The 15,123-nt window shown below is 53.1% G+C and overlaps 1 protein-coding gene across 1 annotated transcript in view; it reads left to right on the top strand.

The window, feature by feature from the left end:
- Positions 1-15,123, top strand: part of Iqsec3 (IQ motif and Sec7 domain 3) — a 104,292-nt gene that overhangs the window by 70,048 nt on the left and 19,121 nt on the right. The window contains exons 5-7 of the mRNA XM_004633396.2: positions 62-223; positions 13,645-13,767; positions 14,160-14,326. Coding sequence (XP_004633453.1) covers positions 62-223; positions 13,645-13,767; positions 14,160-14,326 — 452 coding nt within the window. The remainder of the gene's footprint in view (positions 1-61; positions 224-13,644; positions 13,768-14,159; positions 14,327-15,123) is intronic.

The raw sequence follows: 15,123 nt of genomic DNA, 5'->3' as shown, positions 1-15,123 counted from the left end.
GACACAGGTCCCTGGAGGTCTTGGTTCATGACTACTTCTCCCCACGCACACTCCTCCCCAGAAACCCGGACAAGGGCATCCAGTTCCTGATCTCGCGCGGCTTCATCCCTGACACGCCCATTGGCGTGGCGCATTTCCTCCTCCAGCGCAAGGGCCTCAGCCGCCAGATGGTCGGAGAGTTCCTGGGCAACAGCAAGAAGCAGTTCAACCGCGACGTGCTGGAGTGAGTGCCCCGCGCTCCGGGCGCCCCACGCTCCCTCATCCCTACCCCACCTGCCTAGAATCCCGAGACCTCAGCCAGGACCTCCAAAGTCTCAGCGAGAGTTCCCGGCTCTACATCATCGCTCCTGCCCTGACAGCTTTTTGATTGGCTGCCGCAATGGGCGGGCCAGAGTGACATAGTCTTTAGCCAATCACCGACTCTGTACTGAGCTGTTGCCTCCCTTTAGGCTCAATCATTAAGGGCACTGGGGCCAGGTGCCTTTCCAGGCATCAGGGTTGCTTTCTATCAAGGGAGACAAAAGGTCTACCCAGCCACCAACTAGGACAAGAGAAAGAGCCCAAAAAATGTAGAAGGATGTGTCAGTACAAGGTCCCAATCAACTTTGTCCTGCCCACCTCTCCGCTCCCGACAACCCTCATCTCCAGGCTCGTTTTCGCATTGGTAGAGGCAGAACATGAGCGCAATAAAAAGCAGGGTTACACTGAAGGTTCTTAGAACAAGAAAACACTATGACTCCATAAAGATAAGTTGACCAACCAAATTACAACAAAAGAAACTGTCTTCATACCCTTTACTGTGTCGTGGCAGGGCTCTCCCCTCTTGGGAAGGATGGCGAGGAAAGACAAGGCCCTGAAGGTGGCCCTGCCGCTCCCCGACGTGCTCTCTTCCACTTGGACAACCAGGCTCACTCCCTTCTTACCTAAAGGTCCCCACCATGGGGAATGATCCCCACCCACTTCCCAACACTGTTTCTCTCTGGAAACAATCAGTAGAAGTGTTTCCTTTTTTCGCTGCTCCCAGAGCATCAGGGCCTGCTGAGAGAGCGGCAGGGCTCCTTCTGCCAGGTATGGTCCCTGGATGGGAGCGAAAAGATAGGCCTCATTCACAGAGCGTTTCGGGCATTGTGTCACCAAGGGGACAAGTCTCTGCTCTCCTTGTGTTCCACACCTGTGAAGCGGTGAAGGAAGATTGTCATGAAGGGTGGTCCACTTGTCTTCTCAGAATGGGGCTGGCCATCCCAAGTGTATGTAGGGACAGGCAAGGCTCAAGGTCAGCGGGAACTCAGCCCACCAGGGACAGACACTGTCACATTCCCAAGTGCAGGTAGGAAAGCCAGGGCTTAGAGGGACCTCCAAATCCCCATAGGCTGTTAGCTGTGCAGAATTTCCCTATTTCCAGCTGTGGGAACTGGAAACTGGTCAGACGCATCAAGTGCCCGGAGATGGAAATCAAACTGATAAATACTCCGCATTTCCCATTCGCCCTTCTTCTGGCTCATCTCCCTTCTCTCCTCTGTCTTGTCACCTCACCCTGCTGTGGAGGGTGCCCTGAGGGGATGGCACAGGGGTCTGGTACAGGTCCAGGAACCCAGGAAGCAGATGACTGCATTGTTCTTCTTTCCACACATGCCATGCCACTCCACTGGGCTCATCTCTGCCCACTTTTCATGCCTTTGCCCCCTTCCCATTCTACTCTCTTGGTTCTTTCCAGTGGCCCCCACCCACAGGTGACCCTGTATCCCTATGCTCTGGGGATAAGAATGGTCCCACAACCCCCACCATTTTTCATACTATTTTTTTCTGTTGTCCCCAGTCCCCAAGGGGCTGGGTCCTGCATTCTAACATGCCAGGCCCACACTGATCTGTCAAGCTCATGCTGAGCAGTGCAAGGAAAACTAATTGCCATCCTCCCTGGGAGACTGAGTGTGGGAGAGACAGAGACAGCCTAGGAGCAAGCCACCTAGGGAGTGGGTGTGAGGGCGGAGGGCTGCAGGCTGCGGGCTGCAGGCTGCAGGCTCAGACCAGGATCTGTGCTGAGGGGCTGGAGCCGCACTGGGCCAGCGCTCAGGCTGCTCTGGCTCTAGGTGGGTGGGCTCGAACCCTGGCCGTCCTCCTAGGATCTACATGCTGAATAGCTCTGGCAAGTTTCCTCTGTCCAGGCTTCAGTTTCCTCGTCTGTAAAATGAGAGGGTTGGGCAGTACAATCTCACAGTCCCTCCAAGTGCTGTGAATCGATGTCCTTTCTTAGTGCATTTATTACTCACTGGTTTTAGTCATCTAGAACCATCTGGCCCAAACATTAAGACCAGGCTTTGCCCTCCTCCCAAAGCATATTAGGAAAAACTGAAAACTCCAGACCTATGCTGAGGAAAATGAGATGACTGTTTATCATTCACTCAACAAACACAGAGTGCTTACCACATGCTGAGAGTAGGGCCAGGCTGGACATCTTACGGGAACACGTCTCCTGTATGTGGGAGCAGGTGTGACTCATGGTGTGAGGGAACACAGACCCAGACACCCATGGAGAGAGAAGAGAAAGGGGCATGGGAAGAGAGCAGAGAGCTCAGAGCTCTCTCTCTCTGACATCCTGGCATCAGGATTGGCAGAGTGCAAAGCCGAGCCTGATGCTGCCCATGGTTCTGCCCACTGATGCAGCCACACAGAAAGGAGCCCTCCTCCCCCAAGTGCATGGCTGCCTAGTGTGTGCCAGAGAGGAAGTACAGGAAGGTAAGCAGAAGCAGGCGGAAGCAGCCAGAATGGTTCCCAATTAACGTTTTAGGAGCCACTGTCTCTTCCCTATCCCCTCCCCCTACCGCCCCCAGAGAAACACAGGCAGTAACCTTCCTGGGACCATTTTACCTGGATCTGGAAGGGTTCACTGGGATTCTCCAAGGATCCCCTGTCCCCATCTGGGGGGCCGGGAAGATAGCTCAGTAGAATAAGTGCTTGCCTGGCAAGCACAGGGTCTGGCGTTCAGTCCCCGGTACCGTGAAAAAAAAAGGGGTCCCTGCCCCCACCTGGTGACGTTCAGTGAGTCACATCCATTCTGTACAGAGCTGCTTGCCAAATAAAGGCCATAAATCACCCTGCCCCTGGGAGACAAAGACAGCCCGAACCACAGCATTCTTGAGAAACAGCCGGATAAGGAAGGATGGAGGTGCAGCCCCTCCTGAAAGAGAGAGCAAGAGGGACCTCTCCAGAGCTGTGGGGGCAAGAGAAGAGCAGTCCCAGAAAGGACCCTGCCTCTGCGGCAGACCTGAGGTGGCACACCCTGCTGCCCTCAGAAGCTGACATACATCTCTACCCTTGGGGCCTTATTTCCACAGAAGACATGTTCCAAGAAAGGATGTTTTCCATCAGGTATTTTTTTCAAATAAGAATGCAAGACAAGACAGCAGGGCTCAAAGGGTCATGCCCAGTGCAGGGTTTACCTGCCGAGCATTGTTTGTTTATTTTGAAAGGCAAAATCAGCCTCAGTGTCCACATTTGCAAAAGGCCAAGGATAGCGCCTGCCTGCTGTGGATGACATGTTTAAAATGCCTGTGAAGAGGTGAACTCAGAATTTAGGAAGCTTTCTATAACTGGTAGCTGTTTCTGTTATTATCTTTCCCTCTGGAAATCTTGAGGCATTAGAACCCTCTACTCAGGGAGACCTTGAACATCCCAGGTCTTGTCTGAAGTCAGATCTACTCACCAGAGAAAAACCCGCTTGATTCTCTGAGGGAGGTGGAAGCTCCATCTGGGGACCAGCCTGACCCTGAGCGTACCCTCCCTCTATGCTCAGGAGAGATGCCTCCCTCAAGCCCCAGCCCCAGGGACCAGAGAACAACCAGCTCAGGATCCTGGGGGCCGGAAGCACCCCCTTCACCCTTTCCACATGGCTGGCAAATTTGGATCTGCTCTATTTCCTTCCCAAAACATACGCTTCAGCAGGTTTGAGGGCCAGCGGATGAGGAATGTTCCGAGCCGGCTGTGAGCGATCTCTCTTCCAACCCGGATGATTCTTTCCGATGTGAATCACATACACGGGAAGGGCATCAGTATCTATCATTTCCACAAAAATGCACCAAGGGCGGCTTTGGGGTTGATCTGCCAGCAGCAGGTTTCCTGGATGTCCCTTGTCTGCTGCATCTACTCTGTCCTCCGTGAAATCCCAAGACATAGAGATTGACGTTTAGGTCAGATTTCATTACTTCATTTCCATCGAAACGTGTTGGCCAGAGTGTAACAGATTGTTCTTCTTAAGGGACATTTTGAAATGAAGACAGATTGTCTGTCACACTCAGCAGTCTGAAAGGTTCTTGCTTTTGATCACTAGGAAGAAATGATTCAAGAACATCCTATGCTGCCCACTGTGCTATGTGGAATCTCAGGGCAGTTAACCTTTTTTTCCAAAGAATTCCCATTAGGGAGGGGAGAGGAAGCTGGACCCAGGCGGACCCTGCTGGGTATGGAGGAAAGTTAAAAGAGGCCTGGGATAAGCAGGCATATTTGCACTGCTTTGATACTTTATGCAGTGGGATGGAAGGAGAATGTCTTTTTAAAAAGCAGCATCTTTGGGGGACTGGAGGTGTGGCTCCATGGTATAGTCCTTGCTAGCATGTGTGAGGCCGTGGGTTCCGTTCGTAGTACTATCCTGCACAACAGTGTCCTCTGTGGTATTTATTGCAACCTTACTCTTTCACCTTTCCAAGCACCTACATTCATGTGTCCCCCTGTATCACAGAGGGCCAAGGACTTCTCTGAACAGTAAACAGTCGTGAAAGTTGAGAGTTCCTTTGCCCCTGCGGGCTTAGGTCCTCAAGTATGGGATGAACCACTATCCCTGGTTGATAGTGTTTTTGACATGGTCACTTGACTATGTAAAGTGGGGTTTATACACAAACGACATATCCCCCACACCCCCTTCCTTGTTCCTCAGGCCTCAGCTCTGGAGAAGTCTCTGAATCCCTGTGGGACATCAGTTGTGGCTCCAACTGTCCACTCTCTGAAGTGGGACTTCTAGGACTGGCTTTCCAGGGGTCACCTTGTCCTGATGCTTTTCTGCAGAACCTATAGCAAGAAAGCTGGCTGTGACGTCTAATAATGAGAATTCACACCAACTGTGCGCCAGTGGGCACTGCTCCAGGGACCTCACATATACAGAGCCTCACTTATTCTGTCTCTGCAGCAGCTCTCTGAATGCTGTTCGTTTCTGTAGATAAAGGAACTGAGGAACAGACAGGCTAGGTAGCTTACCCACTGTCACAGAGCTCACTGTTGGCTTTGGTCCAGCCAGGTAGAATGAACCCATAAGCACCCAGCACCTGCATTTCATTCCAAGAGAAATGTGATCTTGTCCATCACAGCCCCGAGACTTCTTGGGCAGTTAGCAAGTCCAGACCTCTCATTTACCAGGCAGAAATGGAGTCCAGAGAGAAGAAATAACCAATGCCCACCTGGAGGCAGAGAAATTGAAGAAACTGAGTGGGATCGGTACTATCCCAGCCTTCAACTCAACTTTGTTTGCCACACTTTGATCTTCTCATCTGGGTAAAGAGTGACTTATTTATAGATCTCAAAAGGTCTGAACTGGATCAATTTCCACTCTGCTATGTGTAGGTATTGAAGAGCCAATGGAGGATTAGCTAATGACATAGTTTTATGTACAAGTGATTGTGGTAAAGGAAAGCTATTCCTAATACCTAAGCCAGAGGGGACTTCAAATCCCCCTGCTCGCTTGGCACCTTACCAGCCCAGACCTGGTCTCCAGGTGCATAACAAAAGTGTCCTTTATTGAGCCCTGTTGGGTCCTGGAACTGTACACACATTATCTTCTTAAAACTCAAGCCAACCTGACCCATGACATATACTAGCCATCATCTCCTTTCTGTAGGTTAGGGAGGCACAGAAAGGTTCACTGAGAACTGAAGAACTAGATAGTGGAAACAAGACTCAAGCCCAAGGTGTCTGACCCCAGAGGGCAACCTCTTCCTGCCGTAGCGTCTAGCTTCTCTGAGGTAGTCGCCAGCTGAGAGCCGCAGCATCACAAGGACACTTACTAGGATGCAAATTCCTCCATCTCTTCTCCAGGCCGGTTGATTTGAGTCCCAGCAGTCCTATAAGGAGCTGATAAGCCCTTAAGACAATTCCCATGTGCGCTAAAGCCTGAAAGCCGCTGGTGAGTGCTGCAAAAGAAACTCATCTGTGGAGGAACTGAAACCATAATCCTTTGATTCCTGGGTCCTCGGCATGTGATTGGCAGCCATCCTTCCTGAGGCCCCCTCAGAGGGTACTTGCTTTGGTCTCCTGTCATCTCCAGGTGCCCTGAGTCAGCTTCTTCCTGCGCCATTTCCTTGGCACCATTGCAGTTTTCCGAAAAGATCTTTACCTCGTAGCATGCACTGTGAGTTCTGAGTTACAGAAATAATGCCTCAGTGGATGGGGATATTTTGAATTAAATCCTTTAACTGAGAATGCAAAGTAAAAGCAGAGTTCCTGCATCACAGCGCAGCCTCCTACAGCACAGCGACAGGCTTCTCCCCAGAACTCAGTTGGGGCCTCACCTTCTCAATCTTTGCCATCTCTTCTGGCCCATTAAAACTCTCAGCTGTTGCCATCACTTATTTTCAGCTCACAAGCAGCTCCTTTGTCTGCCAGACGCTGTCTTGCACACGTGTACAGAGAGAGAGAGAGAGAGAGAGAGAGAGAGAGAGAGAGAGAGAGAGAAATTGAGATGGCAAAATCCATTTTGATAAGTCACAGGGGATGCATCATCTCCCTGCAACACAAAGTAATTCCACACACAGATCAGTGTTAACAAGCAATTTGATGCAAGACTCTACCTGTTTGTGCAGATGCAGGAGCTTCTGGGCTTCTGTCTCACCCACCCTTGTGAGACAGTCACTGTAGCAGCTGCAGAAGCTCCCAGAAAGAGGGAGGCCTGCGTACAACCTGCACTGACTTGTGATCCACAAACAGATCTGCGGCACCTCTTGAGACAGGGCCAGATGGGCCACGTGGGCACCAGTCTACCCAGGGCCAGTTACCTGGTTTCCATCATTACTCACCGGTATAATAAGCAGTTGAAGGAAGCAGGAGGCAGTGTTCCCCGTGCCACCTCACTGCCACCATGGGGAATCCTCAGGGCCATTTCCCTGGCAGCCATATCCGGGCCCAGGGTCAGCTCCAGATGATCGTGCCAAGGCAGGCTGGCCAATCCTGCACCACTGCTCAGGCTTCTGCAAGTACAGGTCTGGGGGGCGGGGTGCAGCTGACCACATGCACAGGTTCTAGTCAGTTGTTCAGTCGCTTCTTCACTCATTCACCCCATGAAACATTTACTGAGTTCATATATGCTCCTCGGCTGCAGAGATGAGAGGAGGTGTCCTACCCTGAAAGTGCTCAGAACCACATAGGCAAGCGCACGGCATGTTCAGACCCAGAGAGAGAAGTACAGGGTATGTGGAAAGCAGAGCACAGGGCCTTTGAGGGGACCCTGCGATGGAGAACAGCCTCCCGCACTGGCAGAGCTGGGGACGCTCAGTCTTTGCATATGTATATGTTTGCGCTTCAGGCTCACTACACCGGTACAAATTACACCAAATACATGTGCATATGTTTTCATTTTAAGAAGGGAGAGATGCTGGCTTTGGGAACATTTCATCTGCAGAATTTATCAGATGACACTGTCAGCTATGTACTTGAGCAAGTCAAACTGTTAAATATCAGGTAAAACAAAGGATGTGCAAGCTGACTTGCCTGCAAGAGATGCCTGCAGCATGTTGTACGTTCCTGCGACTGTCACCCAGCAGTGATGTGCGGATCAAAGCATCCCAGATGCATGCAGCCACCCAGGACTCACAAGGGTCCTGAGCAAGTTTAACCAAATGCATGGAGCTGGTGTTTACCCAAGTCTTCAGTGCTTGATACCAGCAGTATTGGATATAGCCTTTTCATTTTTTTCAGTACTAGGGATGGAATTGAGGGCCTTGTGAAGGTAGACAAGCACTCTTACCACTGAGCTACACCCTCAGACCTGAAATGGCCTTTCATTAACAACATAGGTCAACCAAGAAGAAAACAAGTGGTGTCTAAGAGGAGTTGTAGGGCTGGGGATTTAGCTCCATGGCACAGTGCCTGTCTGGCAAGCTTGAGGTCCTGAGTTTGATTCTCAGTACCTCCCGCCCACAACAGCAGACGAGTTAAAAGCTTGCAGGTGGCTGCTAGAATCACTGGTGTACATGCAGCCACCTGGAGAGAGCTTGCTAGAAGGAGGACGGGGCCTGGACCACCCTAAGTGGTGGTAAGAAGAAACCTACAAAGGAAGAGAAGACCCTCCAGGGAAGTAAGTCAAGCAGGGAGGGACAGTGCTGCCAACTGGTGGGACAAAGACAGAGGGGATCCATTTGGATTGGCAATGTGGCCGCCAGCGGCAGCCTTGACAAGAGAATTTTTGTTTTGAGACACGGTCTTGCTGTGTAATTCAGGCTGGTCTTGAAGTCACTACGCAGTCCAGGGTGGCCTTGAACTCCCAGCGATCCTCCTGCTGTGTGTGCTGGGATGACAGGCGTGGGACACCATGTCCACCTAGGCAGGAAAATTTGTAGTGGATAACCGTGTGCTGAGGGCGGATGCTTGACTGGAGAGGATGAAAAGTGAATGAGAGTGAGGCACATGAGAAGGGCTTCCTGCTAGGAATTTAGCTTCGGAGAGGAACAGAGAAGGGGTGGTGACTGGTGAGTGATGAAGGGTCAGAGAAAAGTTTCAATTTGCAAACTGTAAGACATCAATTTGGGGGTTCACAAGAACCATTCAGCAGAGAGGGAGAAATTGCAACTCTATGAAACAACATCTCAGTGTGTCTGAAATAGGAGTCCCAGTCCCGCCTCCGGCAGCTGTGTCCTCCCAGTGCCACATTCATCATAAAGATCAGCCCAGCTCAGCCCTGCCCAGGGAACTCCTCCCTCCTACTCCTTCCTTCACTTGCGGCATCCCCTCCACCACCCAGCCCATCAGCTCTTCCTCTAAGCCACAGCGCAAGTCATGGACACAGTTGGTCTCTACCACCTACCTCTGCCCGGCCCCGCTGCCTCTAGCTCAGACCCGTAGTAGCGTCTGACTGCAGCCCTGCTAACTCCTGCTGTCTGCTCCTTCCCTGCATTCATCATTTCTGTATCGCATCACTCCTCTGATGTCATAACACCTGGCCCCTGTATCCCACTGCATGCAGCATCGGCTCTACAGTCCTTCCTTCAATCCCCATAGCTCGGGCAGGCCAAGCATCTGCCCATGTGCCTTGCCTCCCTGTTCTCCATTCTGCCTGTGAGTCTGCAGTGCAGCCTCATTGACTTCGCAACCTTGGACTTTCTTTCCTACTCCGGGGCCTTTGCACATAAGTCTGCCCATGGTCAGTGCTACTCATCTTTGAGATGCCAGCAGAAGTGTTACGTCCCCAGAGAAGCCTGCATGGATACAGCAATGCAAAATGAATGTCTTTTGTCCTCTCGCAGAACCCTGACCTTTCTCTGTGTGGAAGGTGTTGGAATTATGAAGATCTATTTTTGACTCTGCACTTAGTCCCTGTCTCTTCCCCTGGACAGAGACTGAGCTTCCACTCCTTGTTCTTACAGCAAGTCCCTAGCCCTGCTTTGTACTCAGAAGCCTTGCAGGACATGTTTGGTGAAAGTAAGTCAAGCAGTCAGCCACTGCCAGTGGTCGGAGAATGCTCTAGAAGGGGAAGGGAAGAGGTCAGGCACGTGGAACCTTCAGTGAGCTGGTTGCCCAGGGCAGCTGTGAACTGCAAGGTGACCCCAGGCTGCATGCTGATTGGCACAGGGGTAGCTCCTGACACACGCATGCGACATGTGGTGCCTCTGTGCCTGAACCCAGCTGTCCCCCAAGACCTTCCCAGTCTACTACCACACATCTAAGGAGGGTAGCATCCCCCAGTGAGCAGAGAGAGCTGTGGGGAGTAGGAGTCGGGGACCAACCTGCCCCTCAGTTCTGAGCTTCTGCCTGTATCGTACAGTGATGAGTAATGGTTGACATTGCTCAGGCAGGGGACAGTTATCTCTGTACATACTTAGTGAAGCACTAAGAACAGTGCTTAGTAAACCACAGTTGGTATTCAGGTCCCTGCCACCTCGGGTCCCCATCCCAGGTTGCAATAGAAAAGGCTTAGTGGGGGAGGAGGCGTCCCACAACATGGTCCTCAAAAGTCTGCTCTTCTTCAGTGTGGGAGTGTTGGCCAAGCCCCTTGGTGGTCTGAGTTTTGCTTCCTGTGAAGGAGAGAGATTATACAACTTGCTGGTTACGCAACTTACTGGAAATAGGCAGTGATCACCCAGGAAAGAGGATGCTGGTGGGTCAGGCAGTAGCAGGGTATGGTGAACTGTCAGCGCCCTGCTCTACCCAGGATCACAAAGAAAGGTGAAAGGGAGATGCTGTTAGGTGCTGCAAAGCATCAGGAGAGAGGAGGCACAAAGAGGAGAGGAGCAGGTGTCAGGGTGGCATCTGGATCTTACAAGAAAGGCAGGTAAATTAACTTGCTGTGGGAGATGTGAGTGGTGGGTGATTCCATGGAGGTGACAGAGACCATGGGGTGACAGGTCAACCGAGCAGGCTTGCTGCAAGAGAGGATAGTCTCCATCCCAGTCACCTTCCCAGGGACATGGGCTGCACCAGGAAGACACATTGTGGTCCCCGGGAGGCGTGTGGACAAGGTGCAGCTGTGGTGTGAGGTGTCAGTCTGAGCAGGGAACAGCTGTCCACGGTGCCTGTAAGGTTGGCTGCAGTCTCTCCGAGCTCCCAGGCCCACGTCTGAGAACTTCAAAGTCAGAGTGGGGGTCTGGGAGGTCCAGCGAGGTCACCTAGTGTGACCCCCAACTCCATGAGAGTCGTGCCTGGCCTCATGGAGAGGCACACTGCTCAGCAAAGCTCTTTCCCGCCACAGGGAAGGAGGAACCAGGAAATGTAGTTTTCCCCAAAGATCTAAGAAACCCAGAACTGCGCCTGCCATCAGCTACTAGCATCCATGGCGTCACTGCGTGGAGGAAGTCGGGGTGGGAGATGGGCCTGGGTGTGTCGTCCCTCCTTCTATCGCTCCCTCATGCTCCTGCCGCAAAGCAGCTCTTGCAGCCAGGAGTTACAGCACTCACACTTTCAGAGCATCCAGTGGCCAAACTCCTTCCGAGCCTTGGCCCATTCTAAGCATCTCCTGGAGTGCTGGTGAAGAATGCAGGTCCCTGGGCTGTGACCCCAGAGGGTCTAAGTCCCTGCATCTGGGCAGGGTCCAGGGACCTGCATTTTAACAACCCAAGACTCTCCTGCAAGGTCCTCAGAACATTTGCCAGGAGGTGCTAGATGAGAGCTGGCACCAGCTCCACAGCCCAGATGTCCTCCCAGGGGCCCCACCCATGGCCAGAATGAGTCCCTCCCGTGCTTCCTGCTCTGCAAGCCTGTGTTTCCACCTGGCTGCTCCGCCTGGCCAGCTGTAGGTTGCGGGCCCTTTGCTCATTCCTGGAGCTTTTAGCTGCAGCCCCGAGCACATGCGTGTCCAAGCCTGCTGCATGTCACCTGAATAGCAGAGGGCTGGAAACTAGGCCATTGCGCTCTGGTGAGCAGATCCCACCCTCCCTGGCTACTGCCTCCTGCCACCACATTCCTCCACCGTGCCTGGACCTCAGTACCCGCCCCATTTCTGGTCAGGGGGTAGCGGAGCTCTGGATCAGAGTAAATATGAAGGGTTCTGAGGGGACACAGGTTCAGGGCCAGAAGGGCAGGATAGGGACTGGGGATGGGGCAGACATATCAGTGGGGGGCAGTCCTGGAGAAAGCTGGGTGCCAGGCAGAAGCCACGGCCATCCTGGGTCCTCTGATAGGTCAAGCTACTCAGTCAGAGTTGGACACCTGGGGCCTGACCTCCTTGACCTTGTGAGGTGCCCCCTAGGGGAGGGGACAGACCTCCATGCCATGCCAGGACACCCCATGTATGGTCTCCTCATCTGTCATCATACCCATCTGTCTTTTTCTGTCTCACTCTTGTCCCTTCCCTGTCTTTCCTTCTTCCTCCCCTTGTCCTCATTTCACTAGCCCCTTTCTCCCTCTTTTTGGTAGGTTTCCTCTTTCATGCTTCTCTTTTTCCTTCTGTTTCTTTCCCCCTTTGTCTCTTCATCTTCCTGGTCTCTATCGGGCCCCTGCATCACTGGCCCCAGCTCTGAGTCCTGTGCCATGTGGCCTATGGGATGCCTCCCCTGGGCAGCCCCCATGTGGCTCAGTGGTGCCCGCTTGCCTAGACTCTGGGGACCCAAAAATGTGGGCTCTGCAGTGCCATCCTTACAGCTCATGTTCCAGCTGGGGCAAACGTATGGTGACAAGGGCCACCAAGAAATCAGAGTGGCCTCTCACCTGGCTGGGCCTCTCGAGGCCAAGGCATGGGTATTGTCAGTTCTCACACTGTGGCACGCTTGCTGCCTCTACCTCCCAGCCCAGGCCCTCACCCACTCCCACTCAGGCAGATGACCCTGATAGCAGCATTGGGACTGGGTAAGCTTGGGACTCAGAGGGCTGTGATCTTGCACAGACAGGGAGGAGGAAAGAGGAAGGGGAACAGCTCCCCTCTTCCAGCCTTCCCTCCCTTGCCAGAATTCCTTGGCAATAGATGCTCTCTCTTACACCCGCAGGAAAAGGTGGGGAGGACAGATTCCATAGCCCTCTGCAGCCCTGTGCCCCATGCTCTCTCTTGATTGTTAATGAAAGATCCGGGTCTCTGGGACCATGGACATAATGGGTCCTACGCAGCACATGCTTTACCCCCACGCAGGCTCTCTGCAAATGACTTCTGACCCATCAGTGGCAGTGCTGGGCTCTGGGCCACTCTGGAGGGCAGGGCAGATGTGAGCCGGGAATGAGTGCCCAGGACCTCAAAGCTCATCAGAGTCTGCCAGCAAACTGTAGGGGCAGAGGGGCAGCACGTTATAGTGGACAGCCAGGGGCCGGCTGCATGGGACCCTGCAGAGGGAGGAAGAGACAAGGCCATGTTTGAAGGCTGCACTTAAGGCAACTTTTGGCTCTTCCCCTGGCCACTGGAATAAAGGGACAACTGGGGAGACATCAGCCACCTAGAGACCTTACTGGAAAATGACAGACAAACCAGGAAGAAAAACAGGATCCCAAATCCCTGGGTTCCACTGGCCCTCCTGCCTCAGCCTCCTGAGTACTTGGGACTCCAGGCAAAGTACAAGGAACCACACTCTGCACTCATTCCATTTTAAGGCTTTCTTTGACTCTGAAACACTCTGGGGCAGAAGAGAAAGAAGTTGGGAGGTGGGGTAGGAAGTGCTGACTCGGCTCCCCTGTTCTCTGGCCTCTGTTAACTGTTCTGGGCCTCAGTTGTCAGGCTGTGAAATGGACTATCAGTCTGTGGCTCCCAGGACTATCACATTAGAGCAGAGAAAACAGGCGAGAACAATAAAGCTGTCCTCCCTGGTTAGTCAGGGGGACCCTGAGGTCCAGGGTCTACCAGGGCTGGCAGACCTTGCCTGGCCTGTCTTGGCTGTCCACAGGGTTCAAGTCTCCACCACTCCAGCACTCACCCCTCAACCCAAGCAGAGTTGAGAGGCCCCCTGCTCCTCACACCCCTTCTCGGCCTGCCCTCAGCTGCGTGGTGGATGAGATGGACTTCTCCAGCATGGAGCTGGACGAGGCCCTGCGGAAGTTCCAGGCGCACATCCGCGTGCAGGGTGAGGCCCAGAAGGTGGAGCGGCTCATCGAGGCCTTCAGGTGAGACGCTTGTCCAGGACCACTCCTCTCCTGACTCCTCCAGACATGCCTGAGCTTGGGGCAGGGGGTGAGGAAGCAGAGGGCTTGTGATTCAGGAAGCAGAAATGCTAAGGTCAGCTGAAGGAGCCGAGAAGTCCAGTAGCAGTGGGCTGGACTGCAAGGAGGCAAGGAAAGGGAAGAGCACAGTCCTCCGAGCTCTGCAAGCCGAAAGCCGCGCGGAGCCCTCTGGGAGAGGCTCCTGTTCCTTTGCTCCAGCCAGCACGTCTGTGTGGAGCACCTGCATGAGGCCCGTAGTGGGTGCCACTGTGGGAATCGAAAGAGGTGACACCAAGGTACCGGCAGACTGTTGGAGTCTGGAGCACTTATGGTTCCTCCCTCTGTGTCTTCCACAGCCAGCGCTACTGCATGTGCAACCCCGAGGTGGTGCAGCAATTCCACAACCCCGATACCATCTTCATCCTGGCCTTCGCCATCATCCTCCTCAACACCGACATGTATAGTCCCAACATTAAGCCTGACAGGAAGATGATGCTCGAAGACTTTATCCGAAACCTGCGAGGTGAGCAGGAGGGGCAGGGGTTGGAGGGGCCTGGACCTTCCTTAGCCTATCCTGCTTCACGCAAAATCTGTGAGTCTGAGCTCCAATCTCAGATTCCACAGTAGGCTGGTGTCTCAGTTACTTTGCTCTCATTGCTGGGACAAAGTACCCAACACCCAAAATTGAGAAAGGAAAGGCTTATTTAGCTCACAGTTAGTGGAGGTTTCAGTCCATACTCAGCTGGCTCCAAGGCAGAGTGGCACATGGGAGAGGGCAGCAGTTCATGGCAGAAGGCAATAAAACAGCAAGAGCAAAAGGGAGGAGTAGCGGCAACAGTGGCTACAGAGAGCAAGTCTGTCTCCCTTATGTTGCATTCAGGCTATCTGCCCCAGGCTGGGTGCAGCACTCATACCAATAATCCCAGCAGCACTCACACCCATAATCCCAGTGGATTATGAATTAATCACAAACTCTAGAAATTACCCCCTGACTGCATGAGGTTTTGCGGGGACTAGACACAAACCATAACAGCTGGGAAAGTAGCTTGCTCACCAGGCAGCATGGGGGCACCTGGTACCCACCCTCCACTCCTGACAGGGGCCCTGGGACAGCACAAATACAGCACACTGTGCAGCCCTCAGCCCTCAGCTCTGGAATTGTTCTGGGCAATTCCAGCTCTTCCCATGCCACTACTTGTGAGGGAAGAAGCAGGAGCAGGGCCTTCAGGCCTTCAGCTCCTTTAATTCAGCCTTGCAGGTAACCTGGTAGCATTTGCCAGCCGAGTCCCTTGCCAATGGATACGGCACCACCTGAGAGGG

This window comes from Octodon degus, unplaced genomic scaffold (assembly GCF_000260255.1).
Source record: "Octodon degus isolate 3935 unplaced genomic scaffold, OctDeg1.0 scaffold00054, whole genome shotgun sequence".
Lineage (NCBI taxonomy): Eukaryota > Metazoa > Chordata > Mammalia > Rodentia > Octodontidae > Octodon > Octodon degus.
The sequence above is the reverse complement of the archived record's forward strand: the minus strand, read 5'-3'. Positions and strand labels throughout refer to the sequence as shown.